This window comes from Podarcis erhardii (genome assembly GCF_964252035.2).
Source record: "Podarcis erhardii genome assembly, chromosome: 6".
NCBI lineage: Eukaryota > Metazoa > Chordata > Lepidosauria > Squamata > Lacertidae > Podarcis > Podarcis erhardii.
The window spans coordinates 63,076,215-63,100,501 of record NC_138510.1 but is presented as its reverse complement, the minus strand read 5'-3'; the positions used below and the strand labels follow the sequence as shown (position 1 = coordinate 63,100,501).

The 24,287-nt window shown below is 41.9% G+C and overlaps 1 protein-coding gene and 1 long non-coding RNA gene across 4 annotated transcripts in view; one reads left to right on the top strand and one right to left on the bottom strand.

The window, feature by feature from the left end:
• LOC309344659 overlaps positions 1–24,287 on the top strand; it is a 135,506-nt gene that overhangs the window by 70,362 nt on the left and 40,857 nt on the right. Inside the window, exon 3 of the long non-coding RNA XR_014157812.1 lies at positions 15,871–15,937. This is a non-coding gene — a long non-coding RNA (uncharacterized lncRNA). The remainder of the gene's footprint in view (positions 1–15,870; positions 15,938–24,287) is intronic.
• The window catches only part of AK4 (adenylate kinase 4), a 35,358-nt gene that overhangs the window by 9,371 nt on the left and 1,700 nt on the right, over positions 1–24,287 (bottom strand). For all 3 annotated transcript variants that reach the window (XM_081867273.1, XM_081867274.1, XM_081867275.1), the window contains exons 3-5: positions 5,353–5,472; positions 1,266–1,438; positions 236–354 (exon numbers count right to left, since the gene is read on the bottom strand). In XM_081867273.1, the coding sequence (XP_081723399.1) occupies positions 236–354; positions 1,266–1,438; positions 5,353–5,472 (412 nt within the window). The remainder of the gene's footprint in view (positions 1–235; positions 355–1,265; positions 1,439–5,352; positions 5,473–24,287) is intronic.

Here is a 24,287-nt window from a genome sequence, read left to right as displayed (position 1 = left end):
CAGCTATGATTTCATTAGCCAAAGTTCAATAATATAATGTACTAATAATTAATACAGTTTAGAGGATATTAAGTTGGCCAACGAAACTGCTTCCAGAAATGTACGTGCCATGATTATGGCAGCAGAATTTTCATGAAATAATATGAAAACTCTACTGCCATGCCACGGTGCATGCACACTGTATCTCTGTAACAATTAAATTTAGTCTTTGGTGGAGCTTGGGCTTCCAACTTACTTGTACAATTCCATTACAGGCTTTGCAGCATCTTTGTATTTTCTAAGCCTAGCAGCAACAGCTTCAGGTTTATCATCTTCCCGTTGGATTAATGGCTCACCAGTAACGTCATCAACCCCCTGTTAACAAGAGTGGCATGACAAATCAACATGTTAGTATTACCAAGGGATATGATTATGTTGCGCTAAAAATAAAATTAACATTTGGGCAAAAAGGTGTCAAATTTTGGCCTATCTTCACAGCCTTGGTTGTGGTAAGGAACTAGGGGCACAATATAGCCAAACACTTCAGACAGACACATGTGCTACTGGTATGCCAAATTATACACAGCCCTCACCCAAAAGAGCCACACCCAATGTGGAAAAAATGGGAACACAGGCCAAGCCAATTGGTGAGTACACAAAAATGCTAATACAGTGGTACCTCGGGTTACATACGCTTCAAGTTACATACGCTTCAGGTTACAGACTCCACTAAGCCAGAAATAGTACCTCTGGTTAAGAACTTTGCTTCAGGATGAGAACAGAAATTGTGCTCCGGCGGGGCAGCAGCAGCAGGAGGCCCCATTAGCTAAAGTGGTGCTTCAGGTTAAGAACAGTTTCAGGTTAAGAACGGACCTCTGGAATGAATTAAGTACTTAACCCGAGGTACCACTGTAGTGTTAAGTAGCACCCAGTATTACAATATAGTTTTCAATGAATTTCCATGTTGCCACTGGGTTCTTTCTTTTTTTTTTTTTTTGCCAGGGAAAATCTCCTATGTACTACTTCTCATACACATATATTGTTCCTTCTCTTTACCATTTGGGAAGCACAGATGGAACTTCCTGTTTCAAAATGGTGCATGGAAGGAATTATTTGTGTGCCTGAGATGCAGTGCATTGGAGAGTTCCCCTGAACGAAGGCAACATCAAAACCCAAGGGCAACACACTGACAACTATTAAGATAATTCGCCATTTTTACTGGCAGATGAATAGTCTATGGTTTCTCTTGCCAAGTCACATTGTTTGGGCAGGACTAGTTATCTTACATGTACTTGAGGTGGGTTGAATTCCATATTATAGACTCTCCCACTTGCTGGGTGAATCCAACGAGCACTTAGGCGGTCTTTTAGGGACTCAAATGGGATGTTCAAGCTTATCACTAGATCCAGTTCACATATTGTGTCAAGTGCTTCAGCTTGACCCAGTGTCCTTGGAAAACCTATGTGCAAAAAGAGAACAAAAATTAATAACCTGTTACAAGAGTTTGCTGTGAATTTTGAATTCATCACATACCTATCTACCTGTGTTGTGACTCCAGACTTGAAACAGTATCAGGATCTCAAGTGCAATAGGCTATAGGAGCGATCACATCAGGGATTGTTCTGATTGCTGCCCCACACAACATAATATGCTAGAATTAAGCTACTTTAATTACTACATGAGCTTTCGTTGCCAAACTTGTATAGGAAGGCATTTTATGTTTGATGTTTCATTATGTTTTTGTATATGCTGGAAGCTGCCCAGAGTGGCTGGGGCATCCCAGCCAGATGGACAGGGTACAAATACTACTACTACTACTACTACTACTATTATTATTATTATTATTATTATTATTATTATTATTATTATTATGTCAGTGTCACACCATACTAAGCTAGATGAACCAATGGACCAGCTCAGTATAAGGCAGATTCCTATTACACAGGGCCTGATTGATAACCATATTTGTCCCCATTTCAGACTGTCCAACATCCCCCGAGGGGTGTTTTGCTTTGCTTTCCACCACAAGGTTTACCAAGCACTGAGTTAACAGAACAAATGGGTTTTTCTCTTTTTATAAATACACAGTGCTATCTTCTTGTACTGGCAGTCTTGACTAGATCTACACATGTTCTTTGCAACAGTGAGAATCACTGTAAGAGAGGATGGGAGTGTTAAAGATTTACTTCATGTCTTTCGTTAGGAAACAACGTGATCTTTTACAGTACTGCAAGCCATGTGCATTAGTTCCTGGAGCTCTCAACCCACACTGGTTTCTTTATGTAGATGAACAGGAACATTTCAGAACCCGCAACAACTTATTTCTCTTTCTGAATACTGCAGTATTTCAGCAAGGACACATTTATTCAAGCTAGTGGCTGTTTAAGTCTCATGCAAGCCACCTCTTTAATATTATAGAGATATAGATTTGGAACTTGGTCAAGGGAAAAAAATGGAGACAACTACTGAATAAATCATAAGTATGTTATAGTGAGCAAAATAGTGCATAATTTGTGGATAGATTCCTGCCCCGAGCTTTCTCTGAAGCAACTTAGATAGAGCTCCTTCACTTTTATATCAGATGTATGTGCCTTATACCATCTCAAACTAATGCACACTTAGCACCAGCTTTCCCCAACCTGGTTCCCCCAGGATGCCTTGAACTGCAACTACTATCATCCCTGATCCATGCTGTTGTGACTGGTGGAAACATCTGGAGAGCCTCAGGTTGGGAAAAGTTGGTTAATGCCAAGTAGCAGCTGCATTTCAAGGCTGAAAGCCTTTATTGCTTTGCTACTCAAGGTTTGTTAGTAAATAAGTCCCTGGGCAGAAAAGAAAGTCTTTCACATCTGATCTGCCAACTTGGCTAGAAGTCTCATTGTCCAGTGTGGCACTGTGGTCTAAAGTTCTAAACCACTGAGCTTCTTGGGCTTGCGATCGGAAGGGTTGGCAGTTCGAATCCGTGCAACAGGGTGAGCTCCCATTGCTCTGTCCCAGCCCCTGCCAACCTAGCAGTTGGAAAGCACACCAGTGCAAGTAGATAAATAGGTACCACTGCTACGGGAAGGTAAACTGCATTTCCGTGAGCTCTGGCTTCCATCACTGTGTTCCATGTACCAGTAGTGGTTTAGTTATGCTGGCCACATGACCTGGAAAGCTGTCTGTGGACAAACACTGGCTCCCTCGGCCTGAAGTGAGATGAACGCCACACCCCATAGTCGCCTTTGACCGGACTGAACTGTGCAGGGGTCCTTTACCTTTACACATTACTCAGTAATGTCTTAGAGAGAGATGGAGAGGGTTGCAGAATTTTTATTATTATTTACAATAAGTTAAATTCAAGTATGCATGGGAAAGTACTGCCACCCCACCCACCCCCAAGTAGTATTTGTTCTATTTTTGACCTCTATCTTCCTGCTTTAGTATGGAGGCTGGGTTCAAAAATCCATATAATCAATTCTTCCCATAGTAATTTGTCATAAACTCAAGCTTCCTGAATGCAAAGAAACTTGCTTTTTTAAAAGAAAATGATTTTTGGATGAAGTATCTATTTTTTAATAAAAAAAACAGGACGCAAATTAGCATAAATGAGGCATGGCTAGCAATTGTTCATAGCACACAGATGATGTTGCTATTAGCAATTTATCTTGGCTCTATGCCTTCCTTCCCACCTACCAGTTGCTACTTGCCACACTTCAGACACACAGAGAGATCACACTGTTTCATGCAACAGAAGGCCAATCCAGGAGCCTCACAGCTTAGTCATATCCCCAAGCACTTGAGGGTAGCAAGACTCCTATGTGTCATTTTTCACTGGGAAGGATGGCAAAGCTAAAGCATGTGTTTTTCAACCACTGCACAATTTCATTTCAGAAGGTCAAGACCATGCTGAAACAACAGACAGCACCACTGCTGCTTTCAATGCACAATTCAACATGTTGGTACTTGTCTTTGAACTCCTAGATGTCTTGGGGCCTAGTTACCAGAAGGACTGTGTTGTCAAACATAAGCCTGGCCAAACCTGAACAGGACCCTGCAGGTGCGGCAGTGGAGGAAGAACACCCCCCCACACTGCATAAGTAGACACCCCCCTCAGGCTACATAGGATATTACCCATTAAACAGAAATAAAATTTCCATCTTATATTTTCAAAAATATAAGTTCCTAGTGCTTATGCATTCATTGGCCATAGCAGCAGAAGTCGAGAGACAGTCTAATACAGGATATGAATATAGCAGGGGTTGCCAATCATTTGGGGTCAGTGGGCACCACTCACCAAATAACACAAAATGGCATAACACAAAATAGCTGTTACATCTAAATAGCAGAAAAAGAGACAGGACCACAAAGTACTGTGGGCATACCCCATCAATGAAGGAAAAGATACCATCTTCAAAAAGAACTGCTAGGAACAGTTCTTTGTACCTCTCCTATGTTCAGAGCAAATGGGATGGTGGGTGTCTAATTGTGGCATCCAATGACACGTTGACATGTTCAAGGCTATGTGATTAGCGTAGGGTAGGCCGAGCAAACAGACACTGAACAGGGAAAGCCGAAAGCCTTGAACATCCACACACTCTGGATTTTGAAAGGGATCTTTACAACAGTATTATGTTTTGTAGGCACCTGCTGGTGGGCACACTGGTCCCTGTGGGCATCACACTGATGACCTTAGGGAAAGATAATACCTCCTGCTTAGTATCCTGTATCTCCCACAATATTATCATAGTTCTTTCTCCTAAAAGAGTAGGCCAGTCTTTTTCACCTTTTTCAGGTATTGAGGGGAAAGTGGCCATTTTCTCTCTTGAACATAATTGTGTGCCGACGCAGAAAACAATAATAGCCAGTTGCAGGACACACTGCTCTAGGCATCATCAGTAACTTCCCAATTCATTCACCAAATGAACATTTGAGGCAAAATGAAACTGAATGTGTTGGGATGTTAGGAGCAGAGTAGTTCATATTAGTACTTGAAGATAATTCAGGCAAGTACGTAACTGTACTGAGCTGCCCCAAAAGAAATCCAAGGTGGCTTGGACTGTGGTCACCTTTCTTCAGTTGCTCAATAAATGCACCATTGTGAAAGAAACCCAGATATTTTCATCCCTTAGTTTCCATGTGTGGAATCATAGTTGCCAAAGGTTTAACTATGAATCCTCTGTCCTTAGAAGCTCTCAGGGTGTTCTCACTTACCTCCCCATTACACCACCAGTTGCTAAAAATACTGGAAAGGCTGTTTTCATGTTACATTACTTTTCCACAAATAGCATGTTATTTAAATCAAATTTAAAAGAGCCTGTAGAAGGAGGGAAGTGCAAAATGGTTTTTACTAGCACTCAAAATGTTTAAAGAAAAGCGGGGGGGTCGACTTACCATCAAGTAACCAAGGCTGGGTCTGCATTTTTTCCAGTTCTGTTATCATTACTCGTGTGAATACATGATCTGGCACCAAAAGGCCTTTCTCAAGATACTGCTTTGCTAGTATGCCAACATCTGTTCAGGAATGAAAGAAGAAACAAAAACTTTTTATTGTTCTGCTAATATATGTATGTATGTATGTATGTATGTATGTATGTATGTTCTGGACATATTCTGAATGAGTTATTCCCCCCTCTTGAACTGCTTCACTAACTCAAAAGAAAGAGGTACCAAACAGAATGCCTGGGGGAGCGGGAAAGAGCAAGAGAAAGAAACAGGCAATGTTTGAAAGCTCCATTACTGTCTACCCCAAAGCAATGCCCCCCCTCCCCAATATCTCCCCATGCCCTATAGAACTACAGAGAAAGCCATGCAAAGACTGGCTGGCTATTCAGCATTCCGTGCCTTTTGACACCACTAGTAATAAATAAATAAATACATTATAATAATTCTAATTTTATTATTTGTACCCCACCCATCCGGCTGGGTTTCCCCAGCCACTCTGGGTAGGTTACAGCATATCTAAAAACATCAATCCTTAAAAACTTCCCTAAACAGGGAAACACACCTCTCATCTCATTAGCATAATTCCAACTCCCAGCATTATCTGCCAGGCTAAGATGAATCATTAAGTTGCCACGTACGTCAGCTTAGCCATCTTGCATCTGGCAGGCCAAAGACCAATTCTGAAACCTTAAGGGTGGAATTTCTCCCATGCTCAGTCTATATAGCTATAGCTATATCTGCAGCCATAAGGGAAGTACTTGCATGGACATGGGGAGTTGTGGTATTAGAGATATTGCTGCAACATACTCTTGAGAAGATTACCTATTTTGCTCTGCAAATGAGCATAAAGTCAGATAATGCAGAAATTGCTGTGGAAAGACAATACAAAGGAAGCATGGGTCAGAGCCAAGTTGAAAGCGTAGGACAGGGGTAGCTAATCTGAGGCCTTTCCAGATGTTATTGGACTACAAGTCCCATCATACCTGACCATTGGTCATGCTGCCTGGGGCTGATGGGAGATGGAGTCCAACAGCATCTGGAGGACCACAGGTTAACCACTCCTGGTCCAGCAAGAAAAAGCAGGGAGCCATGGAAGAGGGGCCAGAAACTTCAAGAAGGGGGGCAGATTATGCATCAGCCCAAAACACAACAGCTAAGGAAATCAGAGGTGGAAGAAGCAGTGAGTTTAAATAAAGATAACTGAGGAAAGGAAAAACCAGTGGGGAGAATCGTAGATCTAAGAGGGCTGGGAACAGTGGAGGCAAATGGGTACCCAACTTTAGAGCCACATCCCCAGTATTTAAGTTGCTAAATGATTTAGTTTAGTTTAAGACCTACAATCCCACACTATATCACCTGATAATTCATTTGCTTATTAACATATCTAGCTATGTTTTGAGTACAATCCACTGCATGTTTACTCAGAAGTAAATCCCACTGCCTATAAATGGGGCTTACTCCAGTCTGGGTTTCAGTATTTGTCTGCAGGTAGGTGGCTACCTTTCCCCACAATTCTGGTAAGAACATAAGAACAACCTGCTGGATCAGGGCAATGTCTCATCTGGTCCAGAGTCCTGTTCTCACTGCAGCCAACCAGGTGCCTGTGGAAAATCTGCAGGCAGGATTGGAGCACACAAACATTCTCCCCTCCTGTGGCTTCCAGTACAGTGGTGCCCCGCAAGACGAATGCCTTGCAAGACGGAAAACCCGCTAGACGAAAGGGTTTTCCATTTTGGAGGTGCTTCGCAAAACGATTTTCCTATGGGCTTGCTTCGCAAGACAAAAATGTCTTGCGAGTTCCTGCGGGTTTTTTTTTCCCTTTCCCCCTCTTTTTCTAAGCCGCTAAGCCGCTTATCAGCTGATCCGCTAAGCCGCTAATAGCGCTAATCTGCTAAGCCACTAATGGGCTTGCTTTGCAAGACAAAAAAACCGCAAGACGAAGAGACTTGCGGAACTGATTCTTTTCGTCTTGCGAGGCACCACTGTAACTGGTACTTAGAAACATTGCTGCTTCCCAATTGTGGAGGTAGAGCATGGGTAGGCAAACTAAGGCCCGGGGGCCGGATCCGACCCAATCACCTTCTCAATCCAGCCCACAGACGGTCCAGGAATCAGCATATTTTTACATGAGTAGAATGTGTCCTTTTATTTAAAATGCATCTCTGGCTTATTTGTGGGGCCTGCCTGGTGTTTTTACATGAGTAGAATGTGTGCTTTTATTTAAAATGCATCTCTGGGTTCCTTGTGGGGCCTGCCTGGTGTTTTTACATGAGTAGAATGTGTGCTTTTATTTAAAATGCATCTCTGGGTTCTTTGTGGGGCATAGGAATTTGTTCATTTTTTTCCTCCAAAATATAGTCCGGCCCCCCACAAGGTCTAAGGGACAGTGGACCAGCCCCCTGCTGAAAAATTTTGCTGACCTCTGAGGTAGAGCATAGCCACCATGACTAGAAACCATCAATAGTCCTCTCCTCCATTAATTTGTCTCAACTTTTAAAGTCAGCTAGGTTGGCGGTTCGAATCCCCGCAATGGGGTGAGCTCCCATTGCTCGGCCCCTTCTTCTGCCCACCTAGCAGTTTGAAAGCACATAAAAGTGCAAGTAGATAAATAGGTACCACTCCAGCGGGAAGGTAAACGGCATTTCCATGCGCTGCTGTGGTTCGCCAGAAGCGGCTTAGTCACTCTGGCCACATGACCCGGAAGCTGTACGCCGGTTCCCTCAGCCAATAAAGCGAGATGAGCGCCGCAACCCCAGAGTCGGTCACGACTGGACCTAATGGTCAGGGATCCCTTTACCTTTTAGGCTGATAGCTATTGCTGCCTCCTGTGGCATAGAGTTCCATAGTTTAATTATCTGCTGCTGGAATCGTCCCGAATAGTCTAACATTAGGCTTAATTGGATGTCCACGATTTCTAGTGTTATGAGAAAGGGATAAAAAACACTCTCCCTGTATTCTCCATGCTATGAATAATTTGCCATGTAAGGAAGATTCAGATTAGAAGCTTCAGAGATGTAACTGGGGAGGGGGAGAGAGAGAAGAGGTAAAAGGAAACAATGCATGACAGACAATTTATCTGGCAAAGCAACTTCCTGACAGACTAAACTGAGCTGTTACATTTTCCAGGCATTCAATAGCTTGGGCATGTAACAACATGAACATTTCATTTTAGCTCTGAACAGAAATAAGACCTAAGCTCGAAAGAGTTCAAAACATTGAAAAGGAATTTAAATGAGCACTCAATAAATAATCCCCCAGCAAACAAACAAAACACCTTACACTTTACCCCTGCTTTTTGTACATGATGCAAAATAGCTATTAACACCCTGAATAGCTTTTCATCAAGCTATTCGTATCTGAATGTTACTAAAGTAACATTTAGAATAGTGTTCTAGATCCTTGACAGTACATAGAATGCATTTTTAAAGTTGCTTTTTGATAGCATATGAGGTGACATCACAAGCATTGTTTTTAATTGAACTGTATTATTCAAAACAGGATAAAATGTACTTTCCACAAAAGCAGTTTATCTTGGTTTATAGAAGACCTAAAACAAGCATGTAATCAACCCACCTGCCTGTCAGAACACGAACAGCAGCAGCCAGACAGCTGGTAAAATGAGATTAGAGTCCAGACAAGGGGAACAAAACATTCAAATGGGGTGTGCATGTAGCGCCAGGTGATCGCTTCGGGGGGGGGGCTTGCCTGCCCTCCCATATTTTATTCAAGTTGGCACCCCTGCTTCCTACCCACAGACCACACCCCTCACTAGTCCTGCTTCAAAATCCCCCCACATACAAACACACTTTTGCCTTACTGGACTGTGTCATTGAGCTCTGATGATGCCTTTGGCTTGCCTGGATAGAGGATAGATGTGTGGAAACTACTGTACAATGGTAGAATTTACCAGCCAGATGGGCAGGGATTGATTGATTGATTGATTGATTGATTAGTTGCACTTTACACATTTGCCTCAGGCCCCACTCACCAATGGCATGTACCCCTCAGAAGGTTGTTTAGGAAAGGGTGTGGCCCTTGGTCTGAAAACACTCCCCCCCCCCAAAAAAAAAAACCCATAGAGGTTACAGGCGTATGATCAAAGACTCACAGAACTGTAGAGGTTTAATGAACCATAAGAGTCATCTAGTCCAACTCCTTGTAAATGGAGGAATCTTTTGCCTAAAAGGGGTTGCATGTACAACCCTGAGATTAAGAGTCTCATGCTCTACTGACCAAACTATGCCAGGTCTGTTGCCTCTGCTAAGAGCTGATGCAGAGTAGAGAATCATGAATTTTCCATCACTCCTGCTAGTAGACCAACTTCCTTTGGCCTTTAGTCAACTATCACCTACCAGCAGCCATTCCATCAGGCTATCTGAACTGTTTCCATCCCAGTTGGCCATTAAAAGAACAGGATTTTTAAAGAACTGGTGTGTGAGCTTGCTCCTCTCTTCTTTACTCCCTACCCCCTGCCCCTTTCCCTGTGCATAATGTTTTTCAGATTATAAACCTGAGGGCAGAAACTGTCTTACTACAGATTCTTGTAAGCCATTCTGAGGCTTCAGTTAACAAGTGAGGTGAAAATGCTTTAAATAAACCATCTTCATCTTGCCTGACTGGATTTTCTTTTTAGGGAAGGCCAACACAGAGACAGGTACAGTGGTACCTCGGGTTACATACACTTCAGGTTACAGACACTTCAGGTTACAGACTCTGCTAACGCAGAAATATTACCTTGGGTTAAGAACTTTGCTTCAGGATGAGAACAGAAATTGTGCTCCGGTAGCACGGCAGCAACAGGAGGCCCCATTAGCTAAAGTGGTGCTTCAGGTTAAGAACAGTTTCAGGTTAAGAACGGACCTCCGGAACGATTTAAGTACTTAACCCGAGGTACCACTGTATAAGATGACAGAGACTTAAGATAATATAAAAAAGGTAAAGGACCCCTGACAGTTAAGTCCAGACACGAACAACTCTGGGGTTGCGGCGCTCATCTCGCTTCACTGGCCAGGGAGCTGACATTTGTCTGCAGACAGTTTTTCCAGGTCATGTGGCCAGCATGACTAAGCTGCTTCTGGCAAAAGCAGAGCAGCGCATGGAAATGCCATTTACCTTTCCGCCAGAGAGGTACCTATTTATCTACTTGCACTTTGACGTGCTTTCGAACTGCTAGGTTGGCAGGAGCTGGGACTGAGCAACGGGAGCTCACCCCATCGCAGGGATTCGAACCACCAACCTTCCAATCGGCAAGCCCTAGGCTCAGTGGTTTAGACCACAGCGCAAATAAATAAATAAATAAATAGTTATTAGTTTATACAGACAACTTTATTCCAGAAAGAAGTTTTTTGTGGTTTTTTTACCAGGCACATTTATCCCACAGTACTACAAAATCATATTAAGTCATCTTTTATCTGGTGATAATTTAGCCATTACATTACATATATGTTAAATTGTTAAACAATATATACAGCATGTTAAGATGCCTAAAGACTGAGTAACCTTTCACCCATTCAAACTTCCTTTAGCTAACCCTTCCTTACCAGTGCTCTCAGTTGACCAGAACCTTTACATATTAACTCAAGAATGCAGTGGAAAAGTCTGCAACTCATTTACTAGGTGAAAGGGAGCGATCCAACCCTTTCCCTAAATATACTTTTATTAGTATATGACACAACAAAAGCTTTTTGATTTCTTCACAATAGTTTCTGCGAGAAAAGCTAGAACAACCTCTTTTCAGCAGACTGCATTGTTAGCTAAATGAATCTTTGATTTCAGAGACAACAGATACAATATACTAGACAGAAAAACCAAATACCACAGCTTGTAAGTCTTCTCTGACAGGGAAGCAGTTCAAAATAAAGATGGATGGGACAGGAGATAACAGGTCTTGTAACAGAAATGCGTGGCAGAGGATACAAATCCAGGCCTGCCTTCCTACAGGGTTAATAGGGGAAAATATTTGTAAGGCCAGCTCTGAGATTTGCTGCACCAGCTGTCAATTCCAATTACTATTCATCATAGCAAAAGTCAAAATAACAGAAGAGAGTGTCATGGCCTAATTCATACACACAGAACACATTTACCGACTCCATCCTAAAACACTGTTCCAGGTGATATGCATGCTTGCTATCACATCTATGGTATATGTTTCATACATGCAAACTATCGTTTGGCATGGCTGTTAGTAAGCAGTATACATACATGCGATGTGGCACCAGAGATACAAAGCAGGGATTCTGCTGGTGTGGCATCCACTACACTGCTCAGAAGTCTTCCTCACTGAGCTGGTGGAGGTGGTTTCTGGGGTACTGTTGGATAATCCCAGGATGCTGGTTCTGGGAGATTTCAATAAACAACCAAAAATCGCCTTGAATGGATTGGCTTGGCACATCATGACTAACATGGGCATGGAGTTGTCTCAAAACATTGTTGGTTCATTATACGAGGCAGGTCATACCCTAGATTTTTTCTTCTTCAACTGGACAGCTGGTTAATAGTTATGGTGATAGTCACCATGTTGCCCTAGACCAACCATCTCCTGGTAACATTTGGACTGACTGCAGGGATAGAGGGACAATTAGGATGATCTGCACAGACAGAGCTGTAACACTGAGTAACTCCTTACATGAACAAAAGGACTTCAGCTTGCACCATGGGACGTTCTCCCTTCTCTCCTTGTGCTCCCCTAATCTGCTCTGAAGAACATTTGGGTGTGGTGCAGGGGACACATGGTGGGAGGAGAAGGGGGGGGAGTCCCACTGCTTAAGCAAGAGTAATTCCATTTGCACAGTTATATACTAGTTGAATACTGCCCAATGACTTATAGAATCTGGGGGATTCCTTAAGGGGGGTGGGTTTCCATGGTTGGTGCCCCATCTTGGAATGGTGCAATGAAAAGAGCCATAAACACAGCTTTTTCTAAATGCCCTCTAGGGCACTACAAACCCTGGATGTCCCTGGTATAAAAGCGAACTCTAGGGGATAAACGGATCTACTTATGGCTAAAGTGAATGCAGCATAAACCTTGTAACAAATGGCAGGCACTTGGAACCATTTCATAAAAGACTGCTGTTTAACTAGTGTTTGGCTCTCATACAAAACACTATTCTTTATACTAAGCTGATGTAAATTATTAATTATGGCACAACCAAAGCTCCTGTCCAGAAAAAAGCAACTTTTTTTTGAGGGGGGACACTAACCCTGCAAACAATCAAAACTGGGGTGGGTATTCCATAACTTGGTTACCATTGAAACTCAGCACAGTAGTTAGGAATTTAACTAAAACACCTGTTATATTACAAACACCTGTTATATTACATCTTTGAATTACATCTTCTCTCACACTGGGTGGACTTACTGTTTTAAAGGATGGTTCTGGCCATCAGTAGTTGCATCAGGCACTTTTGGTTATCAGGAATATTTACTTACACTATTTATATTCCACCTAAAAACAAGTTATTTGAGCAGTTTAAAGTCCAAGAGCTGAGTGATGAGCCTTGGGGCTGGAATACAGTCCCCCTTCAAGTTTCCCTTCAAGTACTTTTCCCTGCCTAGAACTTGTCCTTGAACTATTTTAATGCCTCTTGCTTGCTTGGAAGAAGAACAGAACACACGTGTGTGTGTGTGTGTGTGTGTGTGTGTGAGAGAGAGAGAGAGAGAGAGAGAGAGAGAGAGAGAGAGAGAGACTGAGGCTGACTTTTGCATGAATTTTAGCCAACTATACAAAGACGATAGCCACATTGCTAGCTCCACTGACCTCAGGCATGCACCCCTCAGAAAGTTACCGTACCTCAGAAAGTTCAGCCTTTGGGCTGAAAAAGATCCCCCTACCACTGCCCATGAGTATACAAGACAAGCATAGAACCAAAAGCCAATAAAAATAAGAGAAGAATAATTCCAAAGTAAAACCAGTGACAGGGAACAACCATAGTGCAAATGATCTTTAAAAACACTCAACATTTGAGACCTGGTGCCCAAAAGATCACAATGTAGACACCAAGTGATCCCCCGCAAGAAGGGCTTTTGACAAACAGGCAGCACCGCTGCAAACATTCTCTATTCTCTAGTAGGCAGCCACCTAATCTGTACCAAACACTTTTCATCCCATCTCCTTCCCAGACACCTTTTCAATAACGCCCTACCACATCTCGGTGTTATGGTCCAATTGAAGCTTTATTTTAAACGGGTGTATTATTGTGAATCAATTTTTGATGGCGTATTTCTAAACAATGAAGCAAAATAAATTTCAGCCCCAAATCAGCAAGCACCAATAATATTTAGGACAATTCTGAGAGGTGTCAAGACATTTCTGTGGCACAGTCAGCTAGAAATCACCACAAACTGGGATACAGGAATGTTCCCATTTTAATATGGAACTTAACACAAAGTCCTTCAGAAGGTGCAAGTAACTGTGCCAAGCAAATGGAGAAAGAAGATCTACAAATCATTAGCATTATCAATGATAAAAGGTATACCAAAGTTTAAAAACTGTTAATTCGCATATTTATTGCTAGGAATGCTTTTTATAATACTTAATGGATATTTCTTTGCATTTCCCTGCCGGAAGCATAAAGAAGTTGGAAACACAGCATATTCCAGATAATCAACCTTATGTTGAAAAGTGAGCTCATTCATTTTACTGTAAAGAAGATGAGTCACTTGTTAAAGCAAGGTATTTTACTAAAGCAAGTTTAAATCAGATGGGGAGATTTGTGTGCACACAAAGTGTCAGTGAAGATCAATTTTGATTTTCACTGAAGAGATTTTTGTATACAGACACATCGACATTCTTTCCACTCCTCACTGCAACCTTGGCTAATGCTCCTTAAGAGAACTAGAAAAACACAAGTTATGAAACCAACCGTTGCAGATGACCTGTAATAACATCTTTCTGATTGCTTTTTTTGTTTTAACAACTTTGCTAAAAGCTTGAGAATGCACTGTTGCTAGGAAGAGCCACTCCCCAACACAGTTGTTCGTGTGAGTTGCTTTGTGCGGCAATTCATTCACAGACTCAGGCTTGTTTTCAAAACCTCAGTGTCTTTATCTGGGGTGAGAGTAAGATCTGTCTGCTCAAGTACAGCATCAAAGTGCTACCTTCACAAACACATCCCTAGGACTGTGAATGAATAACAATAAAGATGGAGTCACAAATTACCCTACACCTATTATTATAATTAAAAGGCACCTGCTCTTTTCACCACTGGCCAATAGTATCACAATGGAAAGCATTCCATTTCTATGAGAGAGATGACAAATGCCTATCCTAGGAGCTGCAAGAGGTGGAGGAAGCAAACTATCCCTTAGCTGCTTTTCAAAGTCAGATGGCAAGAGACACTTCATGCAGGCAAGACCAGACATAGAAGAGCCACATCCATAGCTTGAATAGAAACAGGAAGATGGAATATGAACTGTCTTCCCTCCTTCCAAGTGCATCATTCAGGCACAAAGGTTGAACAAAGACCCAGCCAGTTTATGGGCCTAGCAATGCGAACATGGAATTGGTGAAAGATCATAACCAATTTCATCATAAAGTGAAGAGCCACATATGTCAAAAGTTACATTATATAAAATGGGGGGGGGGGGAGATCTCTCTGCTCCCAACCCACAAGGCCTTGAACCAAAGCTTCATATTCTCAGAATATGCCTCAATAACTAGAAAGAAAGCTGAGAATTAAGGGAATACTTTATGAATATACAGTCCTTGGCCTTTCCAAGGAATGCTGGCGCTTACGAGGCCAACCCACATTTTCTTAGCTAGGAAAGGCCAATAAATCCTAAATTGAGATAACTAGCAGAAATCACTTATGGTGCTAGTGAAAAACCAGTGTTCTGATATTTGAAAGTCAGAAAATAATTGACTCTCTTTCCAGGAAAAAATTCTATGCAAGTTAGGGTAATTACCCACAGGGAAATTTGCTACGGGTAAACTTGCATTAGAATATTTTCAGTTTTCATGGTAAAAATTTTGGTGCCCTAGAGAGTGATCTAATTTAGCATGTTTATTTTACTTGCATTTAATAAGAAAAGTAATTAACATTTGCTCTTGGTTACTAATGAACTCCTCCTGCCAACCTAGCAGTTCGAAAGCATGTCAAAGGGCAAGTAGATAAATAGGTACCGCTCCGGCGGAAAGGTAAACGGCGTTTCCATGCGCTGCTCTGGATCGCCAGAAGCATCTTAGTCCTGCTGACCACATGACTCAGAAGCTGTATGCCGGCTCCCACGGCCAATAATGCGAGATGAGTGCTGCAACCCCAGAGTCGGTCACGACTGGACCTAATGGTCAGGGGTCCCTTTACCTTTACCTTTACTAATGAACTCAAGTGTGTACAGAGTGATGCTGAGTAAAGGAGCATTCTATATACCTTTATTATTGTGGAATAAAGAATAACCCTTTTAACATAAGTAGCATCTAGCAATCCTGTAAGAGGTTTCTTGAGTTTTATTTTCTGTTTTCACCAACAGGTTCCACAGCCAAATTCTATGAATGTGTCCTTAGAAATTCCCATGAGTCTAATGGATCAACTCTCAAGTAAGTGTACATTGGATGACAGCCTATTCCCATGTGTAAAATTGCCCTAAAAAATGTGGAGGCACACCTTCCATTCTAAAAGCATACCCAATTCAACCTAAAAAGTGTCACTTCCATATACTTGTACATAGAACTTCACAGTACAGCTCACTTTAACTGGCTTCCTGCTGAAACAATCTGAGGGATTTTATATTATAAATAATATTTTTATTCCAATTCATCTTTGACATTCTCAATCATTAATATGTATCAGAATTACATCCACAGTTGGAATACTCTTAAAAGCATGTCCTATGGAGTGATCAAGATGTAGTAAAAGATTTGTCCACACTAGGAAATGATTCTTATAGCATGAGTGACTCTTTCCTTGCCGCTTAACTCAAATAAACATGTGAACGGCCCCCCCCCTGCAAGTATTCCAATGAGATTGGCAAATGGTCCTCCTGGCTTAACCACAGTGCTCTTCTTTTGGTTACTGAAGCTAGTTCTAGTCCCATGGAATTCTTGCGTTATACTTTAATTCATGCAACTTTTCCAAATCCCTATTAAATCAATAGTGCAATATAGCCAGTCTTGGGCCCTGTTAAGCTGCTTTATGCACTTCTAATGAATATTTTTGCAGGTGGATTGCATTGGGGTGGCAAGCTCCCACCTCCGATGAATGTGTGTTCATTGAGAAGATCTGTACACACAGAAAGCTCTTCTCTGTACTGTTGGGAAGCTTGGAAAAGCAGAGGGTCTGAACATGCCGTGGTTTGAGTCCACTGCACATACATTTGCACATTCAGGGGTTCTTTGCAGTCACTACAATGATTAGTACCGCTGCATGTGGTTCACTGTATATGTGTAAGGTATCTTCAAACAGCTCTTTAACTGCTTTCACTTGCCAAATGCACTCTATCCATCGTGATCAAGGCCAAAATCCTCAAAACAAAAACTCTAGTTTTTCTTTAATTTAGCAAAAGGCTTTCATTAATGAGGACGCATGCATATTTGCTGTAGTTAATCCTACACTAACTACAGTAAATTATGCACCAGGTTGATTAGAGTTCATCTGTTAAGACCAGCTTCTTCCAATACCCAAAAGCCATTCTAACAATCCTCAGTACTGTTCTGAAGCAATATAAACTTTAGCAAGGCAAAAGGAAAACCCATTGCTTTTATCATGGTATTTTGCATTTCATTGCTTTGAAGACATTTCCTGAAGGCTCAGAACTAGATGGGAATTTGGGTTGGGGAAGAAAAAGACAAAATGTCACGGGCATTTAAAAAACCAAACAAGTTTGAAGGTAACAAATAAGCATCCAAACAGAAAACAACCATTAAGTATAAAATAAAGCAGATGGAAAGTCCAATAAAATACATAAGGATTAGTTTTATAGAGAATTTCCATTTGCTACATTGGGTGAATTGTTATTTTAAAACCTACAATTGGTTTAAATTGCAGTCTCCTGGATTTGGTAAGATCCCCATAATGAACAAGGATTCCACACTCAGATTATGTTTCTTGTTTAATAAACTGTGACTGTTTATCGTAAAAGACTTGAAAGCATATTAGATTATGATAAACCTATATGGGCTGGCAAGAAGTCAAGAGTGAATTTAGCAGGATACAAAAGAGCAGGGTGGAAAGGTATTGCTTTTGGAACATGCCTAGAAGTCTGAACAACAAGCGTCGCTTGGTCATTTGTTGTTCCATATCTTTATGACATGATGCAGAGCAGCACTGCATACTTACATGGTAGCAACCCCTAAAACAAATGCTAAAGGCACAGGTACAATATAAAATTAAATCCCAATTTCCCATCCAGAAAATTCACTTGAAACAATTTGATCTCCATAAGGAATTAGAGAATTTTGACTTATGAAAAACCCTCAGGCACACTTTACAAACCTATGGACCTTATCCATGAGGGGGGAAAGCCCTCCTTTGATTAAATTGCCTCAAAGAGATGAAAGCTGTAGCAGTATCAGTCTTGCTTGTGCCTCCCCAACGAATTATCGGACAGATCAGAATGTAGGCATGGGTGTAGCCAGGATTTATGTTAGGGGGCAGGCTTTATGTTATGAGGGGCAGAACCTCAGTTAGTGGAATACTTTTTGCTTAATTTAGGGGGGCAGTCCCCCCCGTCCCCCACCTTGGCTACACCCATGGATGTAGGAGAGTCACCAACAAATCAGAGGGTGGGAGAAGTGAGGCTTAGGAGAAGGTAACACCATAAGGATTGTGTCTTTTGATCATAAAAAAATTATCAAGGTGACCCTTAACTTTGTTATTTGATTAGCCATGTACTACCCAAGTACAGTGGTACCTCAGGTTAAGAACTTAATTCGTTCTGGAGGTCCGTTCTTAACCTGAAACTGTTCTTAACCTGAAGACCACTTTAGCTAATGGGGCCTCCCGCTGCTGCTGCTGCGCCGCCAGAGCATGATTTCTGTTCTCATCCTGAATCAAAGTTCTTAACCCGAAGTACTATTTCTGGGTTAGCGGAGTCTGTAACCTGAAGCATCTGTAACCTGAAGCGTATGTAACCCAAGGTACCACTGTACTAAAATTCATAATAATTTCAGATATCTTTCGGTAAAGAGTGAAGACCTGTCTCCTGCAACTAGTTGTCTAACCTTAGGGCTCATCCACTCTGTGCAGGGCCTAGAAAACACGGGTCTGAGAAATTTTCTGCTTGATCTACTACTTTCCAAGGGAAAACCCACCTGGGAATAAATGGCAATCTGGAAAAATGCTGAATTGCTGTTTGCTGCAACTGAGCACTAAAAAGTGGTTTTCCCCGAGGGAAAGCAGCAGAACAAGAGGAAGTGTGGATAAACCCTTAGACAGGGTTTGCCATTAGAAGAAGACATGATTTCAGCAAGCCCATAATAAACTGAAGTCAATAACTTTTCTTGCCTAGTGGTATAGTTGAGAATAGGAGCAAGAATTTAACCTGTGTGAGTGGCTTGCTGCCATAGGTGTGTAACAGAGCTTTACCCGGACCAGAAGGAGGCCACTTCAATTCGCAATATTGTTCTCATTCAATAGTGAAAAAGATTTATAAATGTGCAAATCCTAACAGTTGAGTTTGGGATCTGGCCTTGCATTCAACCCCCCCATCTCCCAAGAACCACTCAAAACAAAACAAAAATAGAAAACAACTATATAATTAAGTCTTTTCATTAAAAAAGCAAACCAAATTCTTTTTCTAGGACACTGAGTTCCTTTACCCAAGAAGGATTATCCTTGCACCATAACACCCTTCTTCCTGCAACCTTTTATTTCCTGCCCCAGTTTGAAAGTTTCAGTGTGTTTAGACTAATGCCCTGCTTTTAAAAAATATATATCTGCCACTCTCTCCTTCAGAAGAACATAACATTAAATTACCCAAGTTCTCTTATCTGACATTGCATCTCCTAGGTAACCAATAAGAACAACACTTTTCTTTCAGATACTGAATTACTATTTGTCCAATATTTACCCAACTAGCTAAGAAGGACATGATAACAGAGCGACACAGATACTGTATCTGTGCAAAAAGGGTAATGCAGAAACAATGGGGTAAGAGAAAGATCAGAAAAAGAGCTTTGTTCTTGCTAACAAATACATACACACCTGTCATGCTGAATTTTAATATCCAATGATGCACTCAACTCCAGTGGTATTCTAACTCTACTTAAGGGTGCAAGGGCCATGCAAGTATAATCTTTCCATTCAAATCTTCACCAAACACAGCTGAGGTGACATTCACTCTAAAAAAACCCTTGCAACTCAAGGTTTATTAACATGCCACAGAAACTCGTCAAATAGGGTGCCTGAATGCCTCCAGGTGGAAAGAATTCAAGTGCATACCTAGAAACTTAGGTTTGTGCAATTAAGATTATTGTTAATTCTTTTTATCAGTAATTTGTTAATTGCCCAAATGATATGTAGAACTGAGTGAGCTCTGGTGGCAAACCTAGGACACTATCCAGAGTATCTTGTTATAAAGTATAATTTATAACAAGTTTTCAAACAATTGACTATGGGGCAACGGAAAAAGTACATTCAATATGATACCAGACACAGCTGTGTTTCTCTTGTAGAATCAAGGCACATACCATCTATCATGTACTGGTATGGGATTATCCCATGGAGATGCAGCCCACATCATTGTACAAATGAAGCCAAATATGGGAACATAGGGTGGGAATATTAAGGCCAGAAGTAGGACCTTTGATATTGAATTGTTTCTTCTAGATATATTTCTTCTGTCATTGTTTTGACATGAATGTAGCCTTGGTTTATTTTATATATGCTGCATTTTGTTATATTGACCATTACAAGGCATGAAGACATTTGCTTCCTGAAGCAGAGAAGCAATTTGCTTCAATAAGTGAGACAAGATGCAGTCCTGAATAATTTGTAGATAGTGGGTGAAATCCAATGGTGCTGTTCCATTAGTGAAATAGCTTTTGTTCCAGTAATGCTAACATAGGAAATGGTGAGCCTGTTTCCTCAAATTCCCCCTTCCCCTCCAGCTCCCTCCCCTACCCATCTGGACAGTGCCCTAAACCTTTGGAACAGAATTTTGGGGATACAGGGGGATTTGGATAAGATGTCCTCCCCTCCTCTTACACAGATATTGAACCTGGAAAGTTCATTACTTGGCCTGGATAGCTCAGTTGGTTAGAGCTTGGTGCTGATAACACCAGGGTTGCAGGTTTAATTCCTGTATGGGACAGCTGCATATTCCTGCCTTGCAGGGTTTGAACTAGATGATTGCCAGGGTCCCTTCCAATTCTACAGTTCTATGATTCTGCATGCAAAGCAGATTGTCTCCTGCTGAGCCACAACCCTTCCCACTTTTACATTAGTGGAAGCATTTTTTGGATCAAAAACCATGAAATACTTCCATCCAGCATTTTAAAGGCTACATTCATTGTAAATTAATAGATTAAAATAAAGTTACACTAAAGTTGAAAGCACTGTATTTTCTCATCCTCACAAGATGGGGGGAAATGTATCTGCTTGCTGCTGCTTATTTCCTGAAAGATACACTGAATATAAAGGAAAACAGCTTCATTATTTTCCTTTTTGCTTTCAACAATATAACAATTCGTGCATAAGGGGACAGAATACTTTCAGCATTTAAAGAAGCACTTAAGACATATTTTGAACTAATTTATTCAGTACAATGGGCTTAAAGCCACCTGTTCCACAGAAACTCTGCCGGGCTGAAACAACCCGCCACCCACAGTTAGATATACCAAGTCCCATTTAAATAATTGGGATGTCAGCACGTTAACAGAGCGCTCAACAGCTGCAACTAAGTTCAGTAAGCCTGTCAAAATTGCTACTTAGGAAGGCTCAACATGAAGGCTATAAGCCTAAACCCATTTACTCAGAAATGAACTCCACTGAAATCAGTGCAACTTGTTTCCAAGGACTGTAGTTAGTATCAGGTTATATAATCACATGCTTCTTAGATACAGACAAGATCCATGGCATGATCCTGCCCATGCTAAGCAAGTAGGTGTGTCACTGGTTTTAACAGGAGTGATAAAAGAGGGAAAAGTTTGCCCCAGTTGATGAACCGATACTTATCATTCCTTCTCCATTATTAAGCAAACGTGCAATGTAAGTATAGCACAATATGTGGCTTGCATGCATCTGTTCACAATTTTGCAAAAAGCCATATAACTGCACATTCAGAGGTTACGAGACTGAGTAATACAGCAATACATAAGCGCAAAACCAAATTGATAGTTGGTTTTTAGGCACAATTATTGATTCTGGACTCCACTGGATAATTACATAGCAGTAGAATGAAGAATAGCTACATAATTAAATGCCAAAGTCCAGTCCTGGGGAACTTGAGGCAAATTCTATCAACAAATATTTAGAATAAGCCAATTCTGACATTTTGGTTATGGGTTCAAATTTCAGCTTCAAATCTGCCGCATGTACAAGGCAGTGATTAGATAGGCAGCTTGCTCCTACTCGCTTCTGCAGTTGTAATGGAGCAAACACCTACAAAACAAGATCTTATGCAATACAAGGAAGAACAGCACAAAACTGCACTGGTGTTATAAACTGGCTGCCAGATTTAAAGATGTTAATGTCTGCTACCCTCTTTAAAGGAAAAATGGATCATTTAAAAAAGTATTCCTGTACCAAGTCAGGGACTCCTTTTGGAAGCAGATGGCTGTTATTGTTTTGGCACAGGAATGGGGCCAGCTGTTGGTGCCAGCATCTGATCCTATATTCTGTCCTGTGCGGCATGCTTTCTAAATGCTACAGTCTAAATAAAAAACTTCCCATTTAGGGAGCTAAGTGACATTTTCATTTATCAAAACACTTGGTAACATGCATCATTTACAAGGCTCATCTTTGTTACATTTTTAACAAACTGATAAAATGGCAATGTTGGGGAATGAATAAGATATGACTAACAAAGCCCAAAATGTGCAATAAAGGCTGATATTTATACCAGAAGACTGCACATGCATAAAAAAAACTACAAGTGACTGGGAGCCAATGTGCCTATCTGCAGCCGAACAAAGCTGATTGCAAAGAGCACATTTTTGGCAACATGTCAACACCCTATAGCATGGGTAGGCAAGCTAAGGCCCGGGGGCCAGATCCGACCCAATCACCTTCTAAATCTGGCCTGCGGACGGTCCAGAAATCAGTGTGTTTTTACATAAGTAGAATGTGTCCTTTTATTTAAAATGCATCTCTGGGTTATTTGTGGGGCATAGGAATTCGTTCATTCCCCCCCCCATATAATCCGGCCCCCCACAAGGTCTGAGGGAAAGTGGATCGGCCTCCTGCTGAAAATGTTTGCTGACCCCTGCCCTATATATAGGGTACTACTGTGAGAACATCCACTGTCACAGCTGCATGTTTGTCATCAGCATGTTTCTGACAACATACTCCAAAACTCTGGATAACCCCACTTAGCAGTTTCATGTAAATGTTAAACAGCATGGGGAGGAAAATCAAACCCTGAATAACCCCACATGGAAACTCCATGGAACTGAAGAACACTCACCAAGCATCACCCTCTGGTAATGATCACCCAAGGAGGAAGGGAACCGCCACAAAGCAGTGCCACCCACCCCAACTCAGACAGCTGCTACAGAAGGATACCACAGTTGATGATACTGAAAGCCACTGAGAACAGAGAGTGCGACTGATACAGTCACACTGGGCACAGAGCCTCGGGGCGCTGCAGGGGACACCACAACCAAGATGTAGAATGAAAGGCAAGGAGCACCAAATTTTGGAGTTGCACAGGGCATTGCTGAAATCTGAGACCCCAAGGTCCGCCACAGCTGAGAGGTTGAGGAGATTTAACAGGAATGTATTTTTCCCCTCTCTCCCCCGACAGAGGTCATCATACAGGGCAATCAAAGCAGTTTCTGTCAGAAGCCGTAGCTGGGGGGGGGGGACTAGCCAGGATTTCCCCCCCAGTGTAGCCTCCAGAGGGGTGCTGTTGAGGCTCCCAGCCTGTGTATGTACACCAGTGGTTTTCAACCAGTGTTCTGTGGCACCCTGGGGTGCCTTGAATTGTGGTCAGGGGTGCCGCGGACAACTAGCCTCTGTCCCTCTACCCTTCCCTACTTCCTCTGATGGTGTCTCTGCTTCCCAAAGGCTTGTGCAGCTGTTTGTTGCTACAAGTTCAGCAGGTGACTGGTGCCTCTGGGGCTGGCCAGGGGGTGCTGCTGCCTGGAGCTGAGGTCCCATGCCCCTGTGGAGCAGTGTGAAGAGGCACCTCTCTTTGGAACAGGGGGGCAGCGGTAGCAGCTGCCCAGAGAAATCCCAAGGAGAGGAGAGAGGAGGCTGAGGGAACACTCTACAAGGGAGCATGTTCAAAAAAGCATGAGAGGCTGCCAGCTCTGCAGGAAAGGGGTGACATAACTGGGCTTCTGAGCCTCATGTGGTGCTGCAGAAAAAAACACAGTTGATCAAGGGAGCCGTGGAATCAAAAAGGTTTAAAACCTCTGGCATACACAAATTGTGTCTTTGACCTGGGAGAAATAATGCCTAGTTTCGCCCCTGGTTTCTGCACCAAAACTGGGTTTAAACCCTGATTGAAATGAATCTAGAAAATCAGTTTCCTCCAAGAACTGTTCCCTTCCTGCTAGTTTCTAATCAGCCAAGAGGAAAAAGGATCCAGAGCACACACAAGTGGTCACCCTGACCTATCCAAGCACCTTGTCCACAATCTCCAGCCTTACTAACTGAAATACAAAAATCGTGGTGTTGAAATCTTAATGTTTAATCGTTTGCATGACTATTCAGAAGTATGCATCACCAAGTTATATAGGACTTGCTTCGGGCAATACAGGATACTGTGTAGATACAGGATGGCAG